We start from the raw sequence: 25,863 nt of genomic DNA, 5'->3' as shown, positions 1-25,863 counted from the left end.
GAGCATCAGCCAATTCTGGGCCCAGCTTTTAACTGGGAAGCGTCCCTCTGGGATTGTAGAATGGTGGAGTTGGAGGGGACCCCCCTCCCCCCACAGCACAGGGGTTCTGAAAGGGTGGGGCAGGACACACTGGAGAGGCAGGAAAAGGTGGCAAGTGGGCAGGAAGATTGAAGGGCAACCCAAGAAACATTTAAGCATCTCAGTATAGGAGAGCCTTTTCTAAAGGTTCACAGACCTGAATTGTCTAGATTCAGGTAGGTAGCCGTGTTGGTCTGACGCAGTTGAAATATAGTTGTTGTTTAGTCGTTTAGTCGTGACATTGCATGCCAGGCACTCCTGACTTCCACTGCCTCCCGCAGTTTGGTCAAACTCATGTTCGTAGCTTCGAGAACACTGTCCAACCATCTCGTCCTCTGTTGTTCTCTTCTCCTTGTGCCCTCAATCTTTCCCAACACCAGGGTCTTTTCCAGGGAGTCTTCTCTTCTCATGAGGTGGCCAAAGTATTGGAGCCTCAGCTTCAGGATCTGTCCTTCCAGGGAGCACTCAGGGCTGATTTCCTTAAGAATGGATAGGTTTGATCTTCTTGCAGTCCATGGGACTCTCAAGAGTCTCCTCCAGCACCATAATTCAAAAGCATCAATTATTCGGCGATCAGCCTTCTTTATGGTCCAGCTCTCACTTCCATACATCACTACTGGGAAAACCATAGCTTTAACTATACGGACCTTTGTCGGCAAGGTGATGTCTCTGCTTTTTAAGAATATAGAAAAATATTGAAATATAGAAAAGTATATATAAAAAAATAGTCCAGTAGCACCTTAGAGCAGGGGCGTAGCAAGGTAAACTGGTACCCGGGTACAAAAGAAATTCTGTGACCCCCCCCCCACTCCCCAAGGGAGCCTCGCCTTGCCTCACCCCTCCCAAGAGCAACATTTCAGCGCCCCTCCCATGTTGCCTTTTACGGCGCTCTTGCTCTCATCACACTCTGCATATACGGAACTGGTCAATATTACAGGGCTGGTGCCCAAATTGCCAAGCTAATGTGGGTGAAGCTGTTCTGGAAACTTGAAATCCACAACTTTAAATGTGAATGGTTATAAAACGGAGTTGGCAGCACACAGAAGACTTTTTGACCAAGGAGATCAGAGTTCAAATCCACCCTCAATTATTGCAGCTGAACTACAGTGCAACCTAACCTGTTTCATATTAATGTTTTTGTTAGAATTCAATGTGGGTGGGGACACATGGAAGCTCCTTGGCAGGAAGGATGGGATGCAAGGAGAAGAAAGAATTCTCTTTTGAATGCACTCAAGAAATGCAGGCTGCCACCTTCCGGGTTAAGTTTCTTGCAGCCAGAAACTCAACAGGTGCAGTCAGTCCCCTTGCTTGAAGGAATGGTGAACCGTAGCATTCCTGCCTGCTAGGCAGCTATTGAAAGGCAAAGCCCCACAAGAGAAAGGAAAAGAGAAGTAGCAATTCTCTTGGCAGTAGGGCTGGGAGGAAAGAGCAGGCTTGCCTCTTCTTCCTTGGACTTGCACAATCAGGCTGGCCAATTGTTTCTGGAACCCCAGACCGGATGCCAAGCTCCTTCCTGGAAAACTGTGGCCTCCTCACCTTCAGTTTTGCCCATTGCAAGTCAGGTTCTCTCACACTCTCCACAACTGAAGTGGCAAAGAGGAGGTTACACACAAACACAAAATACTACCCTTAAAAAATGCAACGTACCAGCTTTGTGTTATTGCTCCCCTGCCAATCAAACCTGTTTTTCCCTGAATCAAAATACCAAATACCTTGAATGCTGCAATCCTAACCATGTCTTCTCAGAAGTAGGCCCTGTGGAATTCAGTGGGCCTTACTCTCCAGGAAGCGGCAGTAGGAATTTTGCAAATTCAGCAATCCTCAACTGTATTCCCAAAAGATCAGGCCTCACATCCAACACAGCAGGACTTCCGTAAACATGCATGGGGTTGTCCCATGATGATGCAATGAAAACTCCCATTTGAACAGAGAAGCAGCAATCCTAAACCCCACTTACTTGGGAGCAAGTCCCATTGAGTTCAATGGGGCTCACTTCTGAGTAGACATAGTTAGGGCAGAACTGCTATTCTAAGTGAACATGTTTTACCCCACCAGCTTTAGTAGGTCCCTTTAAAAAAGCATTTCATTCCCTCCTCCCCTTGAAGGTGGGGGTGGGACCCCTTAATTTTCAGAAAGGAGACCACACCTTGAATTTTTTAAAGGTGCCACAAGGTTGCTTTGATTAAAAAGACAGTAAAGTATATGTATGCTGGGAAAATGAGTTCAATAGAACTGTAGATTTGGAAGGGACTCTGTGGGTCATCTAGTCCAACCCCCTGCAATGCAGGAATAAGCAGCTGTCCCACATGGGAATCAAACCTGCAATGAGTAAGGAGGAGGACTAAATAAATCGAGAAACACTGCAGGAAGCTAACACACCATTTGAATTAAATAAAATGCCTTGTAAATAGCATTAAACCCGTGTAATGTCCTGAACCTAAGTATAAGCAGCAAGGTGTAACTGACTGGTCAACAACGAAAGCAATCCATTTAAATTCTCAGGCTGCTGGAACAGCAATCAATTTAAATTTGCCGGGATGGAACAGAATATAAACTAAAATCCGCACAATTAAAATAGACAAAATTCCGGCAGTGTCGTGAATGCTTTCTGAAATGTAAAACTGCCTATGATTAAGTGGCGCTGGAAACACCAAATGAGACCATCAAATAAATAAGTGGGAATATAAGCAGTGTTTAATTGACTATATAAGTTTCTTTGCTAGGGAGAAGCAGCCACTGCCAGCAATGGACTCATGGTAGAAGTGGAACCTTGAAAACTAGTTGGGGCACTAGGACCCAGAGAAGCAGTACCTTAAAGACCAACTAAGTTTTTATTTTGGTATGAGCTTTCCGTGTGCATGCACACTTCTTCAGATACACTGAAATAGAAGTCCCCAGAAGGGTTCTGGAAATGGGTGATTGATTGATTGACTGACTGATAGCTGTTGACGACTGCAAACAACTGCAAATGGTCTTGCATGAAAAATCAAGGGGATCGCTTTATCATGTATAATAAGATAAGAATCCAACATCTCTGTTCAAACCAGGTCTCTCCATGGTTTTAAGCTTGGTGATAAGTTGCAATTCAGCAACTTCTCTTTCCAGTTTATTTCTGAAATTCTTTTGTAGTAAGACTGACAGCTACTTTGAGATCTTGTATAGAATGTCCTGGGAGATTGAAGTGTTCTCCTACTGGTTTCTCTGTCTTGTAATTCCTGATGTCAGAGACGTTGATTTGAACAGAGACGTTGGATTCTTAACTCATTATACATGATAAAGCGATCTTCAGCCATCTCACCCCTTGCTTTTTCATGCAAGACCATTTACAGTCGTTTAGTCGTCAACAGCTATCAGTCAGTCAATCACCCATTTCCACCACCCTTCTGAGTGATACCCCCTCCCCACCCTTTTTCTACATATAGCGTCTGCGGACTTCTATTTCAGTGTATCTGAAGAAGTGTGTATGCACATGACAGCTCATACCAAAATAAAAACTTAGTTGGTCTTTAAGGTGCTGCTGGAAGGATTTTTTTTATTTTGTTTCGACTACGTAAGACCAACACGGCTACCTACCTGTAACCAGAGAAGCAGTGTCCGCTGTGATTGAAGAACCAGCCCCCAGTACTATAGCCCTCTGGTATTGAGCAAGCCTAAATCAAATTAAACAAGCACAGAATAAGGCAAAGAAGCAAAATGAAAGAGAGATAAAATATGCAAGCTCAAAAGAGCCTGCTTGTGAAAGGCAGTCCGTCCGCACCATTGTAATTCGCTAGCAAGAACTCCAAAAGCCAACAGCGCTGGGGACCTAAAAACGTGCCACTCTTAAAATGGCTGCCGCTGCCGGACCATGTGGCCACCCTCAAGATGGAGACGGCCAGGCAGCCATAACCCTGGCAACAATCAACTCCCCAGCGCCACGTGCTAGGCCTCCAGACAGCAAAACAGGGCAAGCTGCTCAAACGAATGAGAGGAAACAGGGGGCTTAAAAAAGGAACGATCAGAGCAAAGCCAGCTGATCTGGAGCCCCCACCCCGAAACAAATCAGTCCCTCAGGTGGTAAAAACAAAGAAGTACAAAATATTTTATAACTGTATTTAAAAAAAGAATTCCAATAATCTGAGGATCCTTTGCTATAAGGCTGCAGGGATCTATAAAGGCCTAAAATTTTGAACAAGACTCCAGCTCAGTTGATAGAGCACGAGACTTGTAATGTCAGGGTCGTGGGTTTGAGCCCCATGTTGCGCAAAAGATTCCTGCATTTCAGGGGGTTGGACTGGATGACACTCAGGGTCCCTTTTGACTCTACAATTCAATGGTAACCAAAGCATACAGTACATGGAATATAAATTTAAAATGTGCTTTTAATGAAATGGCCTGTGCTGTGCTGTTTTTACTGCAATTTCCCCCCTGATGATGTCACAATGCTGCTGTGACCTCATGCCTAGGAAAGCTGGGGAGGAGGGGCCCTCTTCTGTGAGAGTTCTGAGGAGTCGAGGAGTTAGTGGTGAGAGGTAATATCCAATGGGCTTCCTTTGGTTGTTAACCTGGGCAGCGTGTTTTGACACGAGTAGAATGGGTCCTTTTATTTAAAATGTATCTCTGGGTTGTTTGTGGGCCCTGCCTGGTGTTTTGACATGAGTAGAATGTGTCTACATCAGGCATCCCCAAACTGCGGCCCTCCAGATGTTTTGGCCTACAACTCCCATGATCCCTAGCTAACAGGACCAGTGGCCGGGGATGATGGGAATTGTAGTCCCGTAACATCTGGAGGGCCGAAGTTTGGGGATGCCTGGTCTACATGAGTAGAATGTGTCTACCCGCCCTGTGGAACGCCCTCCCATCAGAGGCCAGAGAGATAAACAACTACCTGACATTTAGAAAATACCTAAAGGCAGCCCTGTTTGGGGAAGTTTTTAATCTGTGATATTTGATGTATTTTAATGTTTGTTGGAAGCCACCCAGAGTGGCAGGGGAAGCCCAGCCAGATGAGCAGGGTGTAAATAATAAATATGTTATTATTATTGTTGTTGTTGTTATTATTATTATGTCCTTTTATTTAAAGTGCATTCCTGGGTTATTTTCTCTCTCTTTATTTGCTGGACTATATTTGCTGACACCTTTGGTAAAGGCTGTTCTCCAACTGGAGCGCTCGCAGGCCAGTGTTTATCAATTGTCAGTGTTTATACTACCTTTCTTTAGATTTGCCTTGAAAGAGTCTTTGAACCTCTTTTGTTGACCACCAGCATTGCACTTTCCATTTTAAAGTTTGGAATAGAGTAGTTGCTTTGGAAGACGATCATCAGGCATCCGCACAACATGACCAGTCCAACGAAGTTGATGTTGAAGAATCATTGCTTCGACACTGGTGATCTTTGCTTCTTCCAGTACACTGATATTAGTTCGCCTGTCTTCCCAAGTGATGTGTAAAAATTTTCAGAGACACCATTGATGGAATCTTTTGAGGAGTTTGAGATGGTGTTTATAAGTGGTCCATGTTTCACAAGCATATAGTAAGGTTGGTAGTACAATAGCTTTGTAAACAAGCATTTTGGTTTCCCTGCGAATGTCCCGGTCCTCAAACACTCTGCACTTCAATCGGGAGAAAGCCGCACTTGCAGAGCTCAGGCGATGCTGGATTTTGGCATCAATGTTGGCCCTTGTGGCAAGGTAACTGCCTAGGTAGGAGAAGTGATTGACATTTTCCAATGTTACACCATTGAGTTAGATTTGTGGCGCTGCAGAGGGGTTATTTTGTACTTGTTGGTGCAGCACTTTGGTTTTTTGGATGTTGAGTGATAGGCCAAGCTTTTCGTAAGCTTCTGCAAAGATATTTAGGATGGTTTGGTGGTCATCCTCTGAGCGTGCACACACTACATTGTCATCAGCATACTGAAGCTCTATGACGGAAGTTACGGTAACCTTACTCTTCACTTTCAGCCTGCTCAGATTGAAGAGCTTTCCATCTCTGTTCGATATATGATTTCTACTCTGGTGGGAAGTTTCCCATTGACAAAGTGTAGGATCATGGCAATGAAAATAATGAATAGAGTCGGGGCAATAACACAACCCTGTTTAACACCTGATCCCACTGTGAATGGTTCACTTTGAGAGCCATTGTTATCTGCGATTGTTGCTGTCATATGATCATGGAGGAGCCGAATGATGTTTACAAATTTATCTGGGCAGCCAATTTTCAGAAGGACAGTCCATAGGGCATTACGATTTGCAGTGTCAAAAGCCTTAGTCAAGTCAATAAACACCATATACAGGGTTGGTTTTGCTCTCTGCATTTTTCTTGAAGCTGTCAAGCAGTGAAAATCATGTCCACTGTTTCCCTAGAAGACTGAAAACCATTTTGGGATTCAGGAAGGGTCACCTCGGATATTGTTACGAGACGGTTTGCTAAGATCCTTGCAAGAATTTTGCCGGCCGCAGCTAATAGAGAGATGCCTCAGTAGTGTCCACAATCAGTTCTGTCACCTTTTTAAAAGAGATTGATAATTTTGGCGTCTCTGAAGTCTGCTGGGATTTCTTCTCTTTCCCAGATTTTTTCAATGAGCTTGTGAAGTTGTTGTGTAAGTTCAATTCCGCCCACTTTGAAGATTTCGGAAGGTATCCCGTCAGGTCCACTGGCGTCAGATTTCGGAAGGTATCCCGTCAGGTCCACTTGTTTATGGGAAATAAACAAGATGAACTTGAGCTCTTGGTACAGCAAACTAAATATGACATAATAGGCATCACTGAAACCTGGTGGGATGAGTCTCATGACTGGAATGTAGTAATAGAGGGATACAATCTATTTAAGAGAAATAGACCAAACAGGAAAGGAGGAGGAGTAGCTTTATATGTTAGGGATATGTATACCTGTGAAGAGATCCAGGATTTAAAACTTCAAAGCCAAATTGAGAGTATCTGGGTCAAAATTAAGGGAGAGAAAAACAACAGTGATCTCATTGTGGGAGTTTACTATAGATCCCCAAGCCAAACTGAGGACACAGATGATGCCTTCCTGGAACAGATGGCCAAGCATTCCAAAGGAAGTGAGATAGTAGTAATGGGGGATTTCAACTATCCTGATATTTGTTGGATGTCAAACTCAGCCAAGAGCATAAGGTCGAACAGATTCCTCACTGGCCTTGCAGGCAACTTCATTGTCCAGAAAGTGGGAGAAGCAACAAGAGGATCAGCCATTTTAGATCTGGTCCTAACCAATAGTGATGACTTGGTTAGTGGGGTAGAAGTGGCAGGATCATTAGGTGGGAGTGACCATGCTCTTCTGGAGTTTATTATCCAGCGGAAAGGAGCAACCAAGCATACTAAGATCCAAATTCTAGACTTTAAGAAAGCCGACTTCAGAAAACTTAGGGAAACGCTGGGTGAAATCCCATGGACAGTAATACTAAAAGGGAAGGGAGTTCATGATGGTTGGGAGTTTGTTAAAAGGGAGATATTAAAAGCACAACTTCAGGCAATACCAATGAGACGGAAACATGGAAGGTGCCTAAAGAAGCCAGGCTGGCTATCTAAAGAACTTTTGACTGAGTTAAGATTTAAAAGGGATATGTACAAAAAATGGAAAAGGGGGGAAATCTCCAGAGAGGAATTCAAACATATAGCCAGCACGTGTAGAGACAAAGTCAGAAAAGCTAAAGCACAGAATGAACTCAGGCTCGCCAGAGAGGTTAAAAGCAACAAAAAGGGCTTTTATGGGTATGTCCGTAGCAAAAGGAAAAACAAGGAAACAGTGGGGTCACTCAGAGGAGAAGATGGTGAAATGCAAACAGGGGACAGAGAAAGGGCAGAACTCCTCAATGCCTTCTTTGCCTCAGTCTTCTCCAAGAAAGAAAAAAACGCCCGACCTGAAGAATATGGAGCAGATGATTCAGCAGGGGAAACACAGCCCAGGATAAGTAAGGAGGTAGTACAAGAATACTTGGCTAGTTTAGATGTATTCAAGTCTCCAGGGCCAGATGAACTACATCCAAGAGTATTAAAAGAACTGGCAGAGGTGATTTCAGAACCACTGGCAATAATCTTTGAAAATTCCTGGAGAACATGGGAAGTTCCAGCAGACTGGAGGAGGGCAAATGTTGTCCCTATTTTCAAAAAGGGGAAAAGAGAGGACCCAAACAATTACCGCCCAGTCAGCCTGACATCAATACCAGGAAAGATTCTAGAGCAGATCATTAAGCAAACAGTCTGTGAGCACCTAGAAAGAAACTCTGTGATCACTAAAAGTCAGCATGGGTTCCTGAAAAATAAGTCATGTCAGACTAATCTGATCTCATTTTTTGACAGAATTACAAGCCTGGTAGATGAAGGGAACGCTGTGGATGTAGCCTATCTTGATTTCAGCAAGGCCTTTGACAAGGTGCCCCATGATATTCTTGTAAAGAAGCTGGTAAAATGTGGGCTAGACAATGCTACCATTCAGTGGATTTGTAGCTGGCTTACTGACCGAACCCAAAGGGTGCTCATCAATGGCTCCTCATCCTGGAGAGTAGTGACTAGTGGGGTGCCACAGGGTTCTGTCTTGGGCCCAGTCTTGTTCAACATCTTTATCAATGACTTGGATGATGGGCTTGAGGGAATCCTGAGCAAGTTTGCAGATGACACCAAATTGGGAGGGGTGGCTAACACCCCAGAGGACAGGATCACACTTCAGAATGACCTTAACAGATTAGACAACTGGGCCAAAGCAAACAAGATGAATTTTAACAAGGAGAAATGTAAAGTACTACACTTGGGCAAAAAAAATGAAAGGCACAAATACAGGATGGGAGACACCTGGCTTGAGAGCAGTACATGTGAAAAGGATCTAGGAGTTTTGGTTGACCACAAACTTGACATGAGTCAGCAGTGTGATGCAGCAGCTAAAAAAGCCAATGCAATTCTGGGCTGCATCAATAGGAGTATAGCATCTAGATCAAGGGAAGTAATAGTACCACTGTATTCTGCTCTAGTCAGACCTCACCTGGAGTATTGTGTCCAGTTCTGGGCACCACAGTTCAAGAAGGATACAGACAAGCTGGAACGTGTCCAGAAGAGGGCAACCAAAATGGTCAAAGGCCTGGAAACAAAGCCTTATGAGGAACGGCTTAGGGAGCTGGGTATGTTTAGCCTGGAGAAGAGAAGGTTAAGGGGTGATATGATAGCAATGTTCAAATATATAAAAGGATGTCATATAGAGGCAGGAGAAAGATTGTTTTCTGCTGCTCCAGAGAAGCGGACACGGAGCAATGGATTCAAACTACAAGAAAGAAGATTCCACCTAAACATTAGGAAGAACTTCCTGACAGTAAGAGCTGTTCGACAGTGGAATTTGCTGCCAAGGAGTCTGGTGGAGTCTCCTTCTTTGGAGGTCTTTAAGCAGAGGCTTGACAGGCATATGTCAAGAATGCTTTGATGGTGTTTCCTGCTTGGCAGGGGGTTGGACTGGATGGCCCTCGTGGTCTCTTCCAACTCTATGATTCTATGATTCTTTGTATATTTTTTTAAACATTCCCAATTCTTTAATAGACTTTGTTTTGATTGTCCTCTAATAAGTTCTGTCAATTTTGCTGTTTCTGTGTATTCAATAAACTTATTTTGCCACTCAATTATTGCTGGTATTATATTTCCTTTCCAATTCCTCGCAAGACGGCCTTCTTAAAAGAGCAATGCAAAGAAATAGAGGGAAAAAATAGAATGGGGAAAACCAGAGATCTGTTCAAGAAAATTGGAGATATGAAAGGAACATTTTGTACAAAGATTACCATAATAAAGGACAAAAGTGGTAAGGACTTAACAGAAGCAGAAGACATCAAGAAGAGGTGGCAAGAATACACAGAGGAATTATACCAGAAAGATATGGAGGTCTCGTACACCCCAGGTAGTGTGGTTGCTGCTGACCTTGAGCCAAGCATCCTGGAGAGTGAAGTCAAATGGGCCTTAGAAAGCACTGCTAATAACAAGGCCAGTGGAGGTGATGGTATTCCAGCTGAACTATTTAAAATTTTAAAAGATGATGCTGTTGAGGTGCTACACCCAATATGCCAGCAAGTTTGGAAAACTCAGCAATGACCAGAGGATTGGAGAAGATCAGTCTACATCCCAATTCCAAAGAAGGGCAGTGCCAAAGAATTCTCCAACTACCGCACAATTGCGCTCATTTCACACGCTAGCAAGGTTAGGCTTAAAATTCTACAAGGCAGTCTTAGGCAATATGTGGACCGAGAACTCCCAGAAGTGCAAGCTGGATTTCGAAGGGGCAGAGGAACTAGAGACCAAATAGCAAACATGCGCTGGATTATGGAGAAAGCTAGAGAATTCCAGAAAAACATCTACTTCTGCTTCATTGACTATGCAAAAGCCTTTGATTGTGTCAACCACAGCAAACTAAGCCAAGTTCTTAAAGAATTGGGAGTGCCTGATCACCTCATCTGTCTCCTGAGAAATCTCTATGTGGGACAAGAAGCTACAGTTAGAACTTGATACGAAACAACTGATTGGTTCAAAATAGGGAAAGGAGTACGACAAGGCTGTATATTGTCTCCCTGAAGGCATTGAGGAGTTCTGCCCATTCTCTGTCCCCTGTTTGCATTTCACCATCTTCTCCTCTGAGTGACCCCACTGTTTCCTTGTTCTTCCTTTTGCTATGGACATACCCATAAAAGCCCTTTTTGTTGCTTTTAACCTCTCTGGCGAGCCTGAGTTCATTCTGTGCTTTAGCTTTTCTGACTTTGTCTCTACATGTGCTGGCTATATGTTTGAATTCCTCTCTGGTGATTTCCCCCCTTTTCCATTTTTTGTACATATCCTTTTTAAATCTTAACTCAGTTAAAAGTTCTTTAGATAGCCACCCTGGCTTCTTTAGGTACCTTCCATGTTTCCATCTCATTGGTATTGCCTGAAGTTGTGCTTTTAATATCTCCTTTTTAACAAACTCCCAACCATCATGAACTCCCTTCCCTTTTAGTATTTCTGTCCATGGGATCTCACCCAGCGTTTCCCTAAGTTTTCTGAAGTCGACTTTCTTAAAGTCTAGATTTGAGTCTAGATTTGAGTCTTAGTATGCTTGGTTGTTCCTTTCCGCTGAATAATAAACTCCAGAAGAGCATGATCACTCCCACCTAATGATCCTGCCACTTCTACCCCACAATGAAATTGTCTGCAAGGCCAGTGAGGAATCTGTTCGACCTTATGCTCTTGGCTGAGTTTGACATCCAACAAATATCAGGATAGTTGAAACATTGTTCAGAGACAGAAATAATGGTATATGTATGGTAAAGCTTGTAAGGGGGGGGGGAATAAAACAAAATAAATATAAAATATATTATAAAATAAAGTACAGTATAACAACACAACAAAAAAGACAACATATGTATAATCAAAGTCCAGCATAGATGGAAGCAAGTCGCATTTTAGTTTAATATATGTTAAATTGGATTATTTGTTTATGATAAGGTGGTGGGTGGGATAGGGGGAAGGTTTGGTGTAATATCTTTTTATGTAATTTTTTATATTTGTATATGTCTTTACTGAGGTTTAGGGACCCAGGTGGTGCTGTGGCTTAAACCACAGTGTCTAGGGCTTGCTGATCAGAAGGTCGGTGGTTCGAATCCCTGCCACAGGGTGAGCTCCTGTTGTTCGGTCCCAGCTCCTGCCCACCTAGCAGTTCGAAAGCACATCAAAGTGCAAGTAGATAAATAGGGACCGCTCCGGCGGGAAGGTAAACGGCGTTTCCATGCGCTGCTCTGGTTCGCCAGAAGCAGCTTTGTCATGCTGGCCACATGACCCGGATACTGTCTACGGACAAACGCCGGCTTCCTCGGCCTATAGAGCGAGATGAGAGCTGCAACACCAGAGTCGATCACGACTGGACCTGATGGTCAGGGGCCCCTTTACCTTTACCCAACTGAGGTTTATTTGTACTTATTTGTAATTTTTCTTTTGGTATCTGTATTAAATTTGATAAAAAAGGAAAAAGGAAAAACAAAAGAAAACAAATCTGTATTTTCTAATTTGATCCAATCCCGGAACCAAGTAACCCAGCCCACTTCATAATAAAGTTTAAAATCTGGGAGAATCCTCCTCTGTCTTTATGGCTGTATTTTATATTTTATCCTTGGGTCCTTCCCTTTCCAGATGAATTTTGAAATATCTTTTTGCCATTTTGGAAAGCGGAATTGTCTGGAATACAAACAACATTTTTGGCAATGCGTTCATCTTGATTGCCACAATTCTTCCTAAGAATGATAAATTCATGCTACTCCATATTTCCAGATTGTACCTTTTTATTCCATTCTAGATTTTTGTTCATAATTATCTTTATAAATATCAATTGAAATGACTTCTAATGGAGATACCCACCAAAGAGTGGGGGGCTCTTTTCAAGTTTGTCTAGATCACAGAGCACCAATTGGTGGAAGAGTGTGATAGATAGGTTGGAATCAGGTGGGTTTAAATTGCTGTAACGGCTGATCATTCGATCCAATTGAAACAACAGGCAAACTTAATAGGCTGTATAATAACAATTGCAGAGGAAAGAAAGTCCACCTGCGTCCTGCCCCACGGCCTGGCGGAGCAGCTCCGTCTTGGGGGAAAGGCCAGCTGGATCCTCTGGGGCACAGCAGGAGAGGCGACCCCGTGGGCCCGAGGCCTTGGAGGGCTTTCAAGGGGCAAATCAGCCCCTTCCAGCTGCCCTTCTTGCCAGGCCCCTCCCTGGCTTCCATCCGCCCAGACCTGGAGTCCAAGGACACAGGTGACACCGGGTCCAAACACCTCCTGAAATGGCCTGGATTTCAAGGTCGAACTTCAGGCCTTTTCACTTTCCATTGACTTATGCGGGCCGTTTCCTTTCTTTCTTGCAGGATGTCGTTTATTTGGAGAAAATTCAAAAACCGAAACAAAATCTATCCTGCCCAGGAGGGGCGGCAGCGGCAGCAACAACAGCCACAGCCGCAGCGCCAGCAGGAGGGGCAGCAGCGGCAGCAACAACAGCCGCAGCCGCAGCGCCAGCAGGAGGGGCAGCAGCGGCAGCAACAACAGCCGCAGCCGCAGCGCCAGCAGGAGGGGCAGCAGCGGCAGCAACAACAGCCGCAGCCGCAGCGCCAGCAGGAGGGGCAGCAGCGGCAGCAACAACAGCAGCACCCGCAGCGCAAGCAGGAGGGGCAGCAGCGGCGGCAACAACAGCAGCAGCGCCAGCAGCAGCAGCAGCAGCAGCAGTACCAGCAGGAGGGGCAGCAGCGCCAGCAACAGCAGCAGGAGGGGCAGCAATGCCAGCAGGAGGGGCAGCAGCTGCAGCAAGAGCAGCAGCAGCAGGAGGAGCAGCAGCAGCTGCAGGAGCAGCAGCAGCAGCAGCAGGAGGGGCAGCAGCTGCAGCAACAGCAGCAGGAGGGGCAGCAATGCCAGCAGGAGGGGCAGCAGCTGCAGCAACAGCAGCAGCAGCAGGAGGAGCAGCAGCAGCTGCAGGAGCAGCAGCAGCAGCAGCAGGAGGGGCAGCAGCTGCAGCAACAGCAGCAGCAGCAGGAGGGGCAGCAACGGCAGCAGGAGGGGCAGCAGCGGCGGCAGCAGCAGGAGGGGCAGTGCCCGTCCACACTGGCATTGCCTTCAACATCGGCAGCAGAGGCTCCTACCGGTAGGAAAGCCGAGACCTCTGGGCCAGCATTGCCAGGTGAGTAGACAGAACCAGATCCCTTTTGGGTTCCCCTTGGCAATGCCTCCATCCTACGAGGCCAGGGTCTCTCTTGGTCCCCCCCCTCTTTTTTGGGGGAAATATATTTATTAATTTTATAAAAAGAACAAAAACAGTCAATTCACATTAATAATCCACCCATACAAAATAGTTCATCAACACATAAAAAGAAACACAAAAACAAACAACAACAGCAAAAATGCAAGAAAGACAAAAGAAGAAGAAAAGAATATTACTCTTAACTTTTTCATTGCATTGTGGACCCTCATTGGGTCCCTATTAAAATTAACCTTTCAGCAGTTTTCACAATATTTTAAACCTCTTATTACAATTCTCTCTATACCTTTCAATTCAATACCAATCTACAAACCCCCAATTTATATTATTAACATCCAAACAATTAATTCATATCTCTAAAAAAATTCCAATATCTAATCTTGCTATTATTTCTCCCCTTAGCTTATACTTTTTACCAACAATGATTCACAATTTATAATATTACCACTTCTCTCATAATACCTTTAAACAAACTAAAAATAATTTCATCCCCCCCCTCTCCTGGATCTAGATTTCCCAGGTGGCTCAGCGAATTCCGTAATTCATTCCAGTCTCGGACCTTTCCAATCAATCCGTCCTAACATCAAGCATTTAAATTTTTTAACCCACTCCCACCCTTTCCCCAGACTTTTTAAAGACAGCTTTGCTGTTTCTTCCCTTTTCCACCTGTTTCCCAACATCCTCCACCTCCCTTCCCATTTTCCCAGAGTGTACATTGCCCTCCCTCTCTCACTAGGAGAGCAACAATATCCTCTGGTTCTCCCTCGAGGCGCCCTTGGTCCACTTCTGAATCCTGTTCCCACATCTCACACTTGTGGAGCATTCCAATCTTCTTCCTCCTCTTCTTTGCAACACTCTCTTGCCCCCCCCCTCCTTTGGAAGAGGCGTGTCACATGGAGCAGGGACTTCCGGGTGGCTGACCCTGTTCTGCGTTGCTGGGGGTTGGACTAGGTGACCCCACAGGTCCCTTCAGGCGCTACAGTTCTATGATCCCTGTTCACATGTGGCATGCACCCACTCATTGCAACAGTCGAGAAGCCCCCTGACAAAGAACTGGCCCTCTTTTTTCGTGTAGAAGACGAGGTTTTTTATCCCCCAAATGGGGGCTCCTCTTCTACATGGGTAGTGCTGAGGGGGGACGGGCGGCGGTTGGTTGTAACCGCCAGGAGGAGATTTCCAGCGGTGATTTGTCTGCTGTTTCTTGGCTGTTGTCGATGGGCTGTTGCTGTGGCAATGGGGCAGACGATAGGTGACTTGGTTGATGCATGAGATTGGTTTGCGGGTGAGCGATTAATGGCTACCCCCCCCCCCCAGAAAAAGCTCAACAACTCTGGGCAAATACACGGGAAAATATGGTACCTTTCCCTCTCGTCCGCTTCATTTACTCACCTCTCTCTCTCTCTCTTTCTCAAGAACTCTCAGATGAAAACTTCGAGTATTTGTGGGCGGGGAAGAAGATGCCGGAAGAGATGGGTGAGAGGGAAATTTTGGACACCATCCTCCAACACCTCCGGCAACCTCCCCAGGTGTGTGTGATTCAAATCACTAGTCAGTAAGACTTGATTTTACATTCTTGCTTAATATTTACAACCAGATGAAGGTTTCATTTTGGGAATAATAAATTTTCAGAGTAGTTTTTACAGTTATACCAAAAATTTCCCAGTACGTTTCTGAGCACAATTCAAAGTGTTGGTGCTGACCTTTAAAGCCCTAAACGGCCTCAGTCCAGTATACCTGAAGGAGCGTCTCCACCCCCATCGTTCTGCCCGGACACTGAGGTCCAGCACCGAGGGCCTTTTGGCGGTTCCCTCGCTGCGAGAAGCCAAGTTACATGGAACCCGGCAGAGGGCCTTCTCAGTAGTGGCACCCGCCTTGTGGAACGCCCTCCCACCAGATGTCAAAGAGAAAAACAACTACCAGACTTTTGGAGGACATCTGAAGGCAGCCCTGTTTAGGGAAGCTTTTAATGTTTAATAGATTATTGTATTTTAATATTTCTGTTGGAAGCAGCCCGGAGTGCCTGGGGAAGCCCAGCCGGATGGGTGGGGTATAAATAATAAATTATTATTTAAATTATTATTTCTGCTTTGGTTATACTGTTAGAAATGCATAGACAGATAATCATGAAATTATTGTGAGGTTTAATAAGTTAACTGTGTATATTTGGGCAACTTTTCTGCTATACTTTATTGGAAGGAGATGAACAATCATTTCCTCAATAACAATTTAAACAATTTATTTAACTAAAACAATAAGATTATAGCATATGTATTCATGTTTGTTAACTGATGTGGTTAAACATTTTTTTAAAAAAATTAGACTGAATGTTGTTGTTGTTGTTGTTTAGTCGTTTAGTCGTGTCCGACTCTTCGTGACCCCATGGACCATAGCACGCCAGGTACTCCTGTTTTGCACTGCCTCCCGCAGTTTGGTCAAACTCATGTTCGTAGCTTCGAGAACACTGTCCAACCATCTCGTCCTCTGTCGTCCCCTTCTCCTAGTGCCCTCAATCTTTCCCAACATCAGGGTCTTTTCCAAGGATTCTTCTCTTCTCATGAGGTGGCCAAAGTATTGGAGCCTCAGCTTCAGGATCTGTCCTTCCAGTGAGCACTCAGGGCTGATTTCCTTAAGAATGGATAGGTTTGATCTTCTTGCAGTCCATGGGACTCTCAAGAGTCTCCTCCAGCACCATAATTCAAAAGCATCAATTCTTCGGCGATCAGCCTTCTTGATGGTCCAGCTCTCACTTCCATACATCACTACTGGGAAAACCATAGCTTTAACTATACGGACCTTTTTCGGCAAGGTGATGTCTCTGCTTTTTAAGATGCTGTCTAGGTTTGTCATTGCTTTTCTCCCAAGAAGCAGGCGTCTTTTAATTTCGTGACTGCTGTCACCATCTGCAGTGATCAAGGAGCCCAAGAAAGTAAAATCTCTCACTGCCTCCATTTCTTCCCCTTCTATTTGCCAGGAGGTGATGGGACCAGTGGCCATGATCTTGGTTTTTTTGATGTTAAGTTTCAGGCCATATTTTGCGCTCTCCTCTTTCACCCTCATTAAAAGGTTCTTTAATTCCTCCTCACTTTCTGCCATCAAGGTTGTGTCATCTGCATATCTGAGGTTGTTGATATTTCTTCCGGCAATCTTAATTCCGATTTGGGATTCATCTAGTCCAGCCTTTCGCATGATGAATTCTGCATATAAGTTAAATAAGCAGGGAGACTGTAATGGTCGGTGGCTCTCACTTGCCCGTCCCAGCCAATCTCTTGACTTGAGCAGCTTGTGGGAAACACACAACTCGGCGCTTCTCTTGTGAGCCGTAGTCAAAACAATTTCCCAGTAGTTCGCTACCACCACCCTTTCTCACTTGCACCTGGCCAGAGAGTCTAAAAGGGATAGCTCTCCGCCTTGTTACAAGGTTGCAAGCCTCTGACTACTCTTAGTAGAATTGGCAGAAATTCAACTGGTTTGGTTTCTTTACTCAAACCCAGGCACACTCACTTGTGCAGCCCAACACTCAGTATGCGACCAAATGGTCAAGGGACCGGACTAGTTGCCCCACCCTGAACAATACTCAAGGTCCAAACCAAAATATACCTTTTCAAGGCTTTATTAAAAAGTGTAAAACATACAACTTGTGAGGTTACAGAGATAGCAAATAATAAACATAAGCATACAAATTGCTCTAACTAAAGGATACATACGGTTACGCAGATATATCTTGTTGTAAAGCTTTCAGAAGGCGCAGCCCGCAGGCCCCCCTTCCCTTCTCACAGCTTCATACTGGCAGAAGCTCTGGCAAAATTGCAAGTGGCAAAATGCGAAGTTCTAATGCTAGAACTCCCAAGTTATGGGGAAAGGGTCAGGTGGGGTTCCGTTTTCCCACCAATGGAAATAAGGCTCCAATTAGCAATTTACCAATGATGGCAGGTGTAACCCATTTGTCTTCACCTGTCTTACTTCACACTCTGATTTAACACTAGCAAATAGTAAGACAGTTCTCTCATTCCCTCCCAACTCATCAGGGTCAAACCGACCTCAGGTGGACAGGATAGAGTGATTAAACCCCCTCCCATCCGTACCATAAGGAAATAGGGAACACCGGTGTTTCTTCTTCAGCCAAAGGCAATTACCACATTCCTTTGCAGGCAGCTAATTGGGGCTAGCAGAGAGGGACTTGGCAAGTTTTGTTAAAGGCCCAGCCTCCTCTTGCTGTCTCCCCCAGCATCCATTGCTCTTAACCAAGGATTCAGAATTGTTCATACTATAACTCCCATGCCATATCCATGACAGAGACAATATACAACCTTGTCGTACTCCTTTCCCAATTTTGAACCAATCAGTTGTTCCATATCCAATTCTAACTGTAGCTTCTTGTCCCACATAGAGATTTCTCAGGAGACAGATGAGGTGATCAGGCACTCCCATTTCTTTAAGAACTTGCCATAGTTTGCTGTGGTCGACACAGTCAAAGGCTTTTGCATAGTCAATGAAGCAGAAGTAGACGTTTTTCTGGAACTCTCTAGCTTTCTCCATAATCCAGCGCATGTTTGCTATTTGGTCTCTGGTTCCTCTGCCCTTTCGAAATCCAGCTTGCACTTCTGGGAGTTCTCGGTCCACATACTGCCTAAGCCTGCCTTGTAGAATTTTAAGCATAACCTTGCTAGCGTGTGAAATGAGCGCAATTGTGCGGTAGTTGGAGCATTCTTTGGCACTGCCCTTCTTTGGAATTGGGATGTAGACTGATCTTCTCCAATCCTCTGGCCATTGCTGAGTTTTCCAAACTTGCTGGCATACTGGGTGTACCACCTTAACAGCATCATCTTTTAAAATTTTAAATAGTTCAGCTGGAATATCATCACTTCCACTGGCCTTGTTATTAGCAGTGTGTTCTAAGGCCCATTTGACTTCACTCTCCAAGGTGTCTGGCTCAAGGTCAGCAACCACACTACCTGGGGTGTACGAGACCTCCATATCTTTCTGGTATAATTCCTCTGTGTATTCTTGCCACCTCTTCTTGATGTCTTCTGCTTCTGTTAGGTCCTTACCACTTTTGTCCTTTATTACGGTAATCTTTGTACGAAATGTTCCTTTCATATCTCCAATTTTCTTGAACAGATCTCTGGTTTTCCCCATTCTATTGTTTTCCTCTATTTCTTTGCATTGCTCATTTAAGAAGACCCTCTTGTCTCTCCTTGCTATTTTTTGGAAATCTGCATTCAGTTTCCTGTATCTTTCCCTATCTCCCTTGCATTTTGCTTGCCTCCTCTCCTCCGCTATTTGTAAGGCCTCGTTGGACAGCCATTTTGCTTTCTTGCACTTCCTTTTCCTTGGGATGGTTTTCGTTGCTGCCTCCTGTATAATGTTACGAGCCTCCATCCATAGTTCTTCCGGCACTCTGTCCACCAAATCTAAATCCTTAAACCTGTTCCTTGCTTCCACTGTGTATTCATAAGGGATTTGATTTAGATTGTATCTTACTGGCCCAGTGGTTTTTCCTACTTTCTTCAGTTTAAGCTGGAATTTTGCTATAAGAAGCTGATGATCTGAGTTACAGTCAGCTCCAGGTCTTGTTTTTGCTGACTGTATAGAGCTTCTCCATCTTTGGCTGCAGAGAATATAATCAATCTGATTTCAATGCTGCCCATTTGGTGAGATCCATGTGTAGAGTCGTCTCTTGTGTTGTTGGAAAAGAGTGTTTGTGATGACCAGCTTGTTCTCTTGACAGAACTCTATTAGCCTTTGCCCTGCTTCATTTTGAACTCCAAGGCCAAACTTGCCAGTTGTTCCTTTTATCTCTTGATTCCCTACTTTAGCATTCCAATCCCCTGTAATGAGAAGAACATCCTTCTTTGGTGTCATTTCTAGAAGGTGTTGTAAGTCTTCATAGAATTGGTCAATTTCACTTTCTTCAGCACCGGTAGTTGGTGCATAAACTTGGATTACTGTGATGTTAAAAGGTCTGCCTTGGATTCGTATTGAGATCATTCTGTCATTTTTGAGATTGCATCCCATTACAGCTTTTGCCACTCTTTTGTTGACTATAAGGGCCACTCCATTTCTTTTACGGGATTCTTGCCCACAGTAGTAGATATGATAGTCACCCGAACTGAATTCACCCATTCCCTTCCATTTTAGTTCACTGATGCCCAGGATGTCAATATTTATTCTTGCCATCTCATTTTTGACCACACCCAGCTTACCTCCATCCATGGTTCTTACATTCCAGGTTCCTATGCAATACTTTTCTTTACAGCATCAGACTTTCCTTTCGCTTCCAGGCATATCCGCAACTGAGCGACCTTTTGGCTATGGCCCAGCCGCTTCATCAGCTCTGAATCTACTTGTACTTGTCCTCCGCTCTTCCTCAGTAGCATGTTGGACGCCTTCCGACCTGAGGGGCTCATCTTCCAGCGTCATAACTTTTATATGCCTGTTGTCTTTGTCCATGGAGTTTTCTTGGCAGGGATACTGGAGTGGCTTGCCAGTTCCTTCTCCAGGTGGATCACATTTAGTCAAAACTCCCTAATATGACCTATCCATCTTGGGTGGCCCTGCATGGCATAGCTCATAGCTTCTCTGAGTTATTCAAGCCCCTTCGCCGCGACAAGGTATTGATCCATGAAGGGGAGACTGAATTTTAGCACATATGAAAAACTTAAAACAAATCCTTATTTCCCAGTGAATAGCCTTTGGACTATAATGCAACTTAAACAGAAAACTATATTTCGAAAGATTTCTCCTCCAAAAGCATGTTATTATAGAAATCCAATTTATTGTTTTTTTTTTAAAAAAAATCCCATTTAAATCAAAGAAATCTGATTTTTTAATCATTGATTTTTATTCACCCTGGTCTGATGTTACGCAGCGTGAACCAGGATCCCCCAACCTGGTGCCCTCTAAATGTTCTGGACCATATGCTGGCTGGGGCTGGTGAGAGCATGTAGAAGGGTTCAAGTTGAGGGGAACTGCCATGAACTATCACAGGGATAGGCAAACTCGGCCCTCCAGCTGTTTGGGGACTACAAGTCCCATCATCCCTAGCTAATAGGACAAGTGGTCAGGAATGATGGGCATTGTAGTCCCAAAACAGCTGGAGGGCCGAGTTTGCCTCTGCCTGAACTGTCGGGAGCCCGACAGTTCAGGCTCTCAAGAGCAGTTTCTTTGCCAGGCATGTGAGGCATGTGCATTTGGCAGAGCACGCAAGCAAATACTTTAGGCAACAGAAAAATGAATCAATCAGAAGACTGGGGGTGGTCTTTTTTCTGTTTGTCATTATGGTATGTATTTTGGTGCTTTTATATTGTAAACCGTCCTGTGATCTTTGGAAGAAGGGCAGTACAGGAATTTAATAAAGAATAGGAATAGCCACAATGCCTAGGTTCTGTCGGTTCATGGCAGGAAACAAAGTGCTTTAAATGAATGGGGTGTTTCTCAGTCCAGAGGCTTTATTCCATCTTGTTTGGAGTGTTACTAATCTATAATTAAAAGGTTTTCAAGAATACCTTTAAAAAAACAACCCAGAGGCCTTTTTGTTTGAAATAGTTGGAGATGAGATCCCCCCAAAAGATGGTATATTCTTTTTGTATGCCACAACTGCAGCTAGATTATTAATAGCTAAATCTTGGAAATCTCAAGAAATACCCACCATTGATGACTGGCAGATGAAGATGATGGACTATATGGAACTTGCCAAGATGACCGGAAGGATCCGCGACCAGAAGGAGGAGACGGTCAAAGAAGACTGGAAGAAATTTAGAGACTATTTAAAGAAATATTGCAAGATCTAATTAATCTTTAAGGAAGCAGTGTATAGGCTTTAGGCAATATAACAGAAATTGTATTTAGGTTAGAAAGATAAGACTTCCGCTCGTGCTCGTCGGGAGTTATGGCTGACCCGTACCATCATCCCCGACCTCCATGGGGAATTTGGCGGCTGCTAGGGGAGTAAAGCAGTCTCCCCACCCTCCCGGGTTTGATGGGAGGGGCTGCTGGCCCGCGGATGCCCCCTAACCCACCCCGATCTTTCGGGGCACATGTAGAGACAAAGCACATGTAGAGACAATGTCAGAAAAGCTAAAGCACAGAATGAACTCAGGCTTGCTAGAGAGGTTAAAAGCAACAAAAGGGGCTTTTATGGGTATGTCCGTAGCAAAAGGAAGAACAAGGAAACAGTGGGGTCACTTAGAGGAGAAGATGGTGAAATGCAAACAGGGGGCAGAGAAAGGGCTTGTTGTTGTTTAGTCGTGTCCGATTCCAGGGATCACTCAAGGCTGATTTCCTTAAGAATGGATAGGTTTGATCTTCTTGCAGTCCATGGGACTCTCAAGAGTCTCCTCCAGCACCATAGACAACAGGCATATGGTGCTGGAGAGAAAGGGCAGAACTCCTCAATGCCTTCTTTGCCTCAGTCTTCTCCAAAAAAGAAAACAATGCCCGACCTGAAGAATATGGAGCAGATGATTCAACAGGGGAAACACAGCCCAGAATAAGTAAGGAGGTAGTACAAGAATACTTGGCTAGTTTAGTATTCAAGTCTCCAGGGCCAGATGAACTACATCCAAGAGAATTAAAAGAACTGGCAGAGGTGATTTCAGAGCCACTGGGAATAATCTTTGAAAATTCCTGGAGAACAGGGGAAGTTCCAGCAGACTGGAGGAGGGCAAATGTTGTCCCTATTTTCAAAAAGGGGAAAAGAGAGGACCCAAACAATTACCGCCCAGTCAGCCTGACATCAATACCAGGAAAGATTCTAGAGCAGATCATTAAGCAAACGGTCTGTGAGCACCTAGAAAGAAACTCTGTGATCACTAAAAGTCAGCATGGGTTTCTGAAAAATAAGTCATGTCAGACGAATCTGATCTCATTTTTTTGACAGAATTACAAGCCTGGTAGATGAAGGGAACGCTGTGGATGTAGCCTATCTTGATTTCAGCAAGGCCTTTGACAAGGTGCCCCATGATATTCTTGTAAAGAAGCTGGTAAAATGCGGGCTAGACAATGCTACCATTCAGTGGATTTGTAACTGGCTTACTGACCAAACCCAAAGGGTGCTCATCAATGGCTCCTCCTCATCCTGGAGAGTAGTGACTAGTGGGGTGCCACAGGGTTCTGTCTTGGGCCCAGTCTTATTTAACATCTTTATCAATGACTTGGATGATGGGCTTGAGGGCATCCTGAGCAAGTTTGCAGACTACACCAAATTGGGAGGGGTGGCTAATACCCCAGAGGACAGGATCACACTTCAAAATGACCTTAACAGATTAGACAACTGGGCCAAAGCAAACAAGATGAATTTTAACAAGGAGAAATGTAAAGTACTACACTTGGGCAAAAAAAATGAAAGGCACATTTACAGGATGGGAGACACCTGGCTTGAGAGCAGTACATGTGAAAAGGATCTGGGAGTCTTGGTAGACCACAAACTTGACATGAGTCAGCAGTGTGATGCAGCAGCTCAAAAAGCCAATGCAATTATGGGCTGCATCAATAGGAGCAGGGCCGTCTTAAGCACCTTTGGCGCGACGGGCGGGCGGGCTCAGCGTGCAGCGCGGTCGTCAAGGACACTGCTGCGCAACGGGCGGGCGGGCTTGCTGCGCGGCGGAGCGGCCGGCGGATGGGCAGCGCGGCTGCGTGGCGCCCCACTGGCGGGCCGGCGCCGTGGCACCCTGCGCCACCCAGCCTGGCCGTAGAGCCAGCCCTGAATAGGAGTATAACATCTAGATCAAGGGAAGGAATAGTACCACTGTATTCTGCTCTGGTCAGACCTCACCTGGAGTCCTGTGTCCAGTTCTGGGCACCACAGTTCAAGAAGGATATTGACAAGCTGGAACGTGTCAAGAAGAGGGCAACCAAAATGGTCAAAGGCCTGGAAACGATGCCTTATGAGGAACGGCTTAGGGAGCTGGGTATGTTTAGCCTGGAGAAGAGAAGGTTAAGGAGTGATATGATAGCCATGTTCAAATATATAAGAGGATGTCATATAGAGGAGGGAGAAAGACTGTTTTCTGTTGCTCCAGAGAAGTGGACACGGAGCAATGGATTTAAACTACAAGAAAAAAGATTCCACCTAAACATTAGGAAGAACTTCCTGACAGTAAGAGCTGTTCGGCAGTGGAATTTGCTACCAAGGAGTGTGGTGGAGTCTCCTCCTTTGGAGGTCTTTGACAGGCATATGTCAATAATGCTTTGAATGCTTTGAGGCTTGACAGGCATATGTGAAGAATGCTTTGATGGTGTTTCCTGCTTGGCAGGGGGTTGGACTGGATGGCCCTTGTGGTCTCTTCCAACTCTATGATTCTATGAGGGGGGGCTGGGCCGAGCACCCATGGGGGCCGGAACTCCTGGAGGCTACCCTGTTCGAGCGCAAGTTCCATGATTTAAGAGAAATAATTGGATTTAAATTCATGGACATGCTTCAAAAGACGGGGGAGAAGATACTGCCAGGAATTCCAGCTGCTGAGTGATAAGAGAATCGAGGGAATACCACACCAAGGAAAAAAGAATTATTTGGACGGAACGAAAAGGGAGGAGAACTTTTTATTTTCTATACATAAAGATGTACTTAACACCTTCCCTGACGGACGGTCCTAAATATTTGGAACAAATGAGAAATTAGGATGTTTATCTCAAAAGCTGCGACAAAAGAGGAGGTAATAACTAGAGGAATCCCCAGACTTTGAAGCATGGGAAGTCAAAAAATTTATGATTTGGCATAATATTTGGTTTAATTGATATGTAATTGTATAATCTGAAATAATTGATGTGATATAATTGGTTTGTAATTGGAAAATTTAATAAATGGGTTTTGTTTTGTTTTTAAAAAAAGGAAAATATGATTAAAAAAATCTTTTTTGAAATGTATGGTTTTAGAAGAGGAACCTGCTGAATGTTAAAAAATGGACAATGTAGCTCAGAGGGGGAGAATGAGGCAAGTCCCCATATATTGAAAAGGAGAATGTAAGGAATGGTAAAATTATAGGTGTTAATTTTTTTGCTGTTTTTTTCTTTTCTTTTGTTTGTTTGTTTGCTTGTTTGTCTGTTTTGTTACTAGTGCATAAAATCAATAAAAATTATTACTTAAAAAAGGAGTGTTACTTAAAAAAAAAGAATTGATTGCAATAGATTTTACTCCAAATGATTTTTGCAAGAAGTCTGTTTCTAGGCATGTGGGGTTTTTTTTAGAGAAGATGAGTGGCAAATAAATGGCAACTGTTCTCTAGGCAAGAAACATGACCATTTTCTTCTGCCTTGTCCCAGGTTACACCTGCCTCCAGCCTCAGAGCTGCTGTCCCTGCACAGCAGAAGACATCCCAGGCTGGATATAACAGGGTAAGTCCTGAGTATTGTAGATGATGATGTTTAGCCTAACTTCTCCTCTTTCCTGATTATTTGAATTAACTATGTCCCCACCCCCCATGGCACCGCCTGCCCCTCCTTCTGCTCCCTTTGGAGATTTGGGCCTGAATGTTGTTGTTGTTTAGTCGTTTAGTTGTGTCCGACTCTTCATGACCCCATGGACCAGAGCACGCCAGGCACTCCTGTCTTCCACTGCCTCCCGCAGTTTGGTCAAACTCATGTTCGTAGCTTCGAGAACACTGTCCAACCATCTCGTCCTCTGTCGTCCCCTTCTCCTAGTGCCCTCCATCTTTCCCAACATCAGGGTCTTTTCCAGGTAGTCTTCTCTTCTTATGAGGTGGCCAAAGTCTTGGAGTCTCAGCTTCAGGATCCGTCCTTCCAGTGAGCACTCAGGGCCGATTTCCTTCAGAATGAAGAGGTTTGGTCTTCTTGCAGTCCATGGGACTCTCAAGAGTCTCCTCCAGCACCATAATTCAAAAGCATCAATTCTTCGGCGATCAGCCTTCTATATGGTCCAGCTCTCACTTCCATACATCACTACTGGGAAAACCATAGCTTTAACAATAAGGACCTTTGTCGGCAAGGTGGTGTCTCTGCTTTTTAAGATGCTGTCTAGGTTTGTCATTGCTTTTCTCCCAAGAAGCAGGCGTCTTTTAATTTCGTGACTGCTGTCACCATCTGCAGTGATCAAGGAG

General features: G+C 44.5%; 1 protein-coding gene across 1 annotated transcript in view; it reads left to right on the top strand.

The window, feature by feature from the left end:
• Nucleotides 1–11,335: 11,335 nt before the first annotated feature.
• The window catches only part of LOC148685814 (maestro heat-like repeat family member 5), a 36,328-nt gene continuing 21,800 nt past the window's right edge, over nucleotides 11,336–25,863 (top strand). Inside the window, exons 1-4 of the mRNA XM_088669910.1 lie at nucleotides 11,336–11,351; nucleotides 12,773–12,820; nucleotides 13,682–13,732; nucleotides 15,224–15,336. Of these exons, the coding sequence (XP_088526036.1) occupies nucleotides 11,336–11,351; nucleotides 12,773–12,820; nucleotides 13,682–13,732; nucleotides 15,224–15,336 (228 nt within the window). The remainder of the gene's footprint in view (nucleotides 11,352–12,772; nucleotides 12,821–13,681; nucleotides 13,733–15,223; nucleotides 15,337–25,863) is intronic.

This window comes from Zootoca vivipara, chromosome 5 (assembly GCF_965207765.1).
Source record: "Zootoca vivipara chromosome 5, rZooViv2.hap1.1, whole genome shotgun sequence".
In the NCBI taxonomy this organism is placed as follows: domain Eukaryota; kingdom Metazoa; phylum Chordata; class Lepidosauria; order Squamata; family Lacertidae; genus Zootoca; species Zootoca vivipara.
The sequence above is the reverse complement of the archived record's forward strand: the minus strand, read 5'-3'. Positions and strand labels throughout refer to the sequence as shown.